Here is a 5210-nt window from a genome sequence, read left to right as displayed (position 1 = left end):
TTAAAGCCACCCAGCACTTACTTAAAGACAGGACTTTCAGCAGCACATCAAGTGCTACTGTGAATGACTGTAACACTATGAAATACCGATTTTACTTGCAAGCGAAACTCCAAGCTACTTCTTTAGGGCGTTTCACCTTTCCTTACAGTAGTTATCAGAAAATAATAGTAATAACAGAGTTGGCTAGATTTGGGTGTCTCAGATTTCAGTTAACCTGATCTTTCTCACATCGAGTATTGTGCACTGCTGCTGGCCTTGCCCCGAACTAGAAGCATTCAATACTCACCTGGTTAATGATAAGCTGTAATAGCAGAGAGTTAATTGCTCTCAACCAGAGAATTTAAAGTCATTTGTGTAAAATATACTTGGGGGGGGGGGGCAGGGAAGCAAAACTCTAATATAGTATCAAAATTCATATATGTGAAGCCTACATAAATGCTGACCCCTCCTGAAAACAGGTTTAGGTGATTTTAGTAAGAGAGCTGTAATTTTACAGAAGGTGCTCAGTCACTCTTCCCTGTCACTATAAGTGTTCCTTTATTACTGAAGTTTTACTTAGCTTTATTCCTCAGTTACTTATTTTTCCAACATAAATGATTCTATAATTCTAATCTTCCTAAAGAGAATACATTTATAATGCAGGCTAGGCTGTGGAGGGTGTTGTGCAGGACAGCTGCTGGCTGAGCTGCTTGTTAGAGCCCTGTCGTGTTTTCTAGGCATTGAATCAGGCTGCAGAGGGTCACATGAGTTAATATGGTCTGGAATGTGAAATAATAAAGGAGACTGGGAAGTGGATGGGGTATTTCCTGCAAGCTGTTTCCTACAGCTGTTTTCTGGGTTTTGGGTGGTTTGTTTTCATTCCACCGTTCTTAAACAGTCTTTAAATGAATTGATCTGAAAATATTCCTTGTGCTGAATTTCTTCATACCCAAATATAAATGCAATTCTATGTACATCATGATTTTGAAAAGAAGTTTAGATTTTAAGAGTCTGTGCTTTTGCATACAATTTCTGTTGAAAATAAAACTTTCTGGTTTTTTAACAGATGAGAACACAGTCCTCTTTTCCAGAAAAGAAGGTAGGAAATACTAATTTATTTTTCTGTTTACTGGTATTTCCAAGTGGTTGTTCATTTTCTTGTGACTGTTTTTACTGACCTTTCTATTCATTTACTTATTTGGCTTGGAAGAGATTAGGTTTAAATCTTTAATGTAGCCTGGACAACATTCTCTTACCCAGAAGATTTGGAAGAAGCTTGTAAAGAAGTTACTGCTAGTAACTAGCCTAGAAGTTAGGCTAGGTTGTAAAATTTACTGTCAGTAGCAAATCTGATGACCACCTCATATGTGTGCTTCCCCTCTTTTATGAAGTGTTGAGTTCTGTAGGGTTTACAGAGAGTGTGGAGACCTGGCTGGAGCAGCAGGTCACCCGATGCACTGTGGGTTTCGGTGCCCCTCTTTCCTCCTGGCTGCCTGCTCCATTTGGGGGAGAGCTGGTGAAAGCAGATGGGTGCAGGTGCATTACAGGTCGAGCCTGCTCCTGTTTCTCCAAGGCTGCTCTGAAGACATCCTTGCCTGTTTTGAAGGGTTGGCAGTTTTAGTGCTTCCGCCGCAGGAGGATGCAGTTGCGTAACCCTGGAGATTCTATAGGATCTTAACAGCAGGTGGTGATGATTCCCATAGAGTTTATGGTGTATTTATTTCTGTCTTAAATGGCTCCTGTTAGATACTGTGGATTTCCTCTCAGTGTTTTCTCTGTTGCTTCAGCACTGGATCAGGATCCATTTTTATGTGTTCCAGCAAGAATCCACATGCTTTTGTTTCTGTATCAAGGAGTAAAACTGTGTGGTAGGAAACAAGGGGAAGGGAAACCCCAGGGAACTGAGTGATTCCTGTTCATTCACAGCTTAGATGGGTATCCAAGGAAACTTCCTTAAAATTTTTTTTTAAAGCAGACAAGACAAATATTTCCAAGCCCCAAGAAGTATTTATCTGTCACTGGTATCACTGCTAGGACAAACTAAAGATGGACACCGTGTGAGAAACATTACTGCAATGCTTAACTGATTTTCTAATTACAGTTAGGCTTGTAAGAAATAACTGTGATTTGCTTCCATGCCTTTATTCTTCTACCAATACTTGTATCTCTGTCTTCAAGTGAGTTGGGTGTTTTGTGAATTTTGTATATTCCGTTTCAAATAAAACTGACTTATATTAAGAGCTTTTTTTTTTCCTTTCAAAACAGTATGAAATTGATGACAGACCAAGAGAAGAGGTCACTTACAGACAGTTTAAATCAGTGGAAAGGAAACCAGAACTACTTAATGGACATATTCCTGCAGGCCACATTCCCAAACCTATCGTGATGCCAGACTACTTGGCGTAAGTCACTTGCCTTTGGTGAGCAGACCTAATGGTGAACACTTGAGGGATGTTTTCCACTCAGCACTTCTCATGTGCACACTCATGGTTTCTCTGCCATCCATGTGCCATGGGAACTCATATTTCTTTGTTAAGTTAATGCTAAAAATGGAGAGGATGGGGGTTAGAACCAGTAACATAAATAAAAAATCTTAAATTTTAAAAACCCCACCCAAACCTCAAATGTTAAAACAGAATGTTATCATTTAGGAATTGCAGTAACTGCCAGAGGAATGGAAGACTGCCACACAGACAGTTTAGAAAATAATAAAATACATGAGAAATTTCTTGGTTTTTTTAGCCCCTGAAATGTGACTGACTCTTGTACTTACAAAAGCACTAAATCTGTAACATGGTCCCTTTTAAGGGTGGGTCCTTCCATGGTGAAGTATGAGATCATAAATTACTTTTTATACTATTTGCCATAGACTAGGGCACAAACTGAGACACAGGAAGTTCCACCTGAACGTTAGAAGAATCGTTTTCACTGTGAGGGTGACTGAACACTGGCACAAGTTGCCCAGAGGGGCAGTGGAGTTTCCGTCCTTGGAGATATTCAGAAGCTGTGTGGACACAGTCTTGATCCACCAGCTCTGTGTGGCCGTGCTTGAACAGGGGTTGGACCAGGTGACCTCTGGATGTCCCTTCCAGCAGCCTCAATCATTTTGTGCTTCTCTGACTTCGATGCTTTACATAGATGGAAATTTCAGAAGGTTGTGATACTAGCAAACAATACAGAAATACACTCTCAAGGTAAAAGGTCCATGTGTTTAAGTCCTACCTCTAAAACTAGTCCTTGAAAACTTTTTTTTTTAAGGAAATACCCAGCAATTCAAACAAATGAGATGCGAGACCGGTACAAAGCAGTGTTCAATGACCAGTTTGCTGAGTATAAAGAACTGTCTGTGGAAGTTCATGCTGTATTAAAGAAGTTTGATGAGCTGGATGCATTGCTGAGACAGCTCCCTCACCATCCTGAAAGCTTGTATGTAAGTACCTGTGAAACTGGCTCGTGGAAAACAAGTGTGGTGTCAGGCAGTTTGTGACTACATTCAGCTGGGGCACAGCATCTTCTGATGCTGCTGGTGATGCAGTGGGAGAGAAAGTTTCCCTAAATATGTTATTCCCTGTTTGGTCATCAGTCAAGAATAATAACTTTCTATTAGTTGTTTACATGTTTTTGTGGGTTTTGGTTTGAGGTTTTTGCTAGTAGCTTTCAAGTTTGAGTGAGTTTCAGTTAATGTACTTTCACCATTTCTCAAGTACAAGATTTACAAGTAAAATGCTACAACTGGGATGGATTGATGAGATGAGAATTGTACTTCTGACAAGCATTTAGTACAATTTACATGAACACTCAGTGTTTAAAAACTTGTGGTCTCTTTCATTATTAGGAACAGGAAAGGATATCAAAAGTTCTGCAAGAGTACAGGAAGAAGAAAAACGTGAGTGTTTTCAGCTTTACATTGCTAGTGAGTCTAATGAGTAGCAGAGAGAGTGTAAATAGCCAGCCTGTCTGACACCAGGTACAACTTGCCACCTCAGGGTATCCATAGCTGCTACAGGGCTTTGCATATTTTGTCTTCTAAAACTCAGCAAAGCTAGCACATAACCCACTCCACTCATACCAACAGTTGAGTATGATGATTACATTAGCCAGATGTGGGGAAAAAAAAATCCCACAACAGCTAAGTGTTTTCATCTTCTGAGAGTCTGTCTCATCTCTGTTTCTCTCTGAATAGCATTCTGCATTCAGAAGGTTCATTATTTTGGGGGATCCAGTTCACTTATATTTACTGACTGACACAGCCAATGGATAGATAAGATAACAACAGAAAACACAGTCCTACCTTTGAAAAGAAGTTTTGTAATTTTTTTGTGGCATGGAGCATAGACTCTCAAAAAGTAGTCTTTAGTGTAATCCAAGAGGTTTCACTTTGTCATTCTTGAATGCATGTTGTAAATGTCTACCTGTGTTCCATTACAAACACAGTGAATTACAAATACCACAGGGGTTTTTTTTTGGTTTTTTTTTTTTGGGGGGGTTTTAAATTAAAATTTTGTCTCCATTTTCCTGTAAGCTTCAGTGCTTTTTGGAAAGGAAGGATTTATTAGACGTACCACAACACACATCTAAAATCTAAATTATGTGGTAGGATGTAAATTATATTTGAAGATTTCTGTTTAAGGACTTCTCTGTTTACTAAGTAACTACAGCATATAAAAGCAAAACCTCTTTTTCCAGCCTTTTGTGAAGGAAGGGGAAGCAGGAAATTAGAAATGGTGGCCAGGGAAAGCGTGTTATTTGTGAGAATATTTATACACTGTCCTTAATCAAGAATGTAACTGATAATAGACTATTCTTGGAAGAGACTGAAAGTGTAATGTATTAATGTGAACTTTTTCATATTTTTGGCAGGACCCTGCATTCTTGGAGAAAAAGGAGCGATGTGAATACCTAAAGAATAAGCTTTCTCACATAAAACAACGAATTCAGGACTATGATAAAGTTATGAATTGGAAAGTGGAAACTTAGCTATGCCTTCACTTTGTGGATACTATTTTTGATTTTTTAAATCGAGATGCATATTTTGAACTATTTATTTACTCTCAGAACAGTACACATGGGGATTGTTTAATCACTTTATCACTTACTTAGAGGTTGTACATTACTGGTAGGTTTTGTATGCAGATCCAGTTTTAAAACAATGTAATGAAGTTATCAGATAAATTTAGAAAACCTGTGGTAACATTCTGCTTTTGTTAGACACTATGCAGCCTGGCCTCTTA

General features: G+C 38.8%; 1 protein-coding gene across 1 annotated transcript in view; it reads left to right on the top strand.

Annotated features, from left to right (window-relative positions):
* LOC103768810 (MARVEL domain-containing protein 2-like) overlaps positions 1 to 4956 on the top strand; it is a gene marked incomplete at its 5' end in the record, with an annotated part of 5645 nt that extends 689 nt beyond the window's left edge. The window contains 5 exons of the mRNA XM_008935966.1: positions 1046 to 1078; positions 2245 to 2381; positions 3238 to 3409; positions 3815 to 3865; positions 4840 to 4956. Coding sequence (XP_008934214.1) covers positions 1046 to 1078; positions 2245 to 2381; positions 3238 to 3409; positions 3815 to 3865; positions 4840 to 4956 — 510 coding nt within the window. The remainder of the gene's footprint in view (positions 1 to 1045; positions 1079 to 2244; positions 2382 to 3237; positions 3410 to 3814; positions 3866 to 4839) is intronic.
* Positions 4957 to 5210: the final 254 nt, after the last annotated feature.

This window comes from Merops nubicus, unplaced genomic scaffold (assembly GCF_000691845.1).
Source record: "Merops nubicus isolate BGI_N331 unplaced genomic scaffold, ASM69184v1 scaffold47652, whole genome shotgun sequence".
NCBI lineage: Eukaryota > Metazoa > Chordata > Aves > Coraciiformes > Meropidae > Merops > Merops nubicus.
The sequence above is the reverse complement of the archived record's forward strand: the minus strand, read 5'-3'. Positions and strand labels throughout refer to the sequence as shown.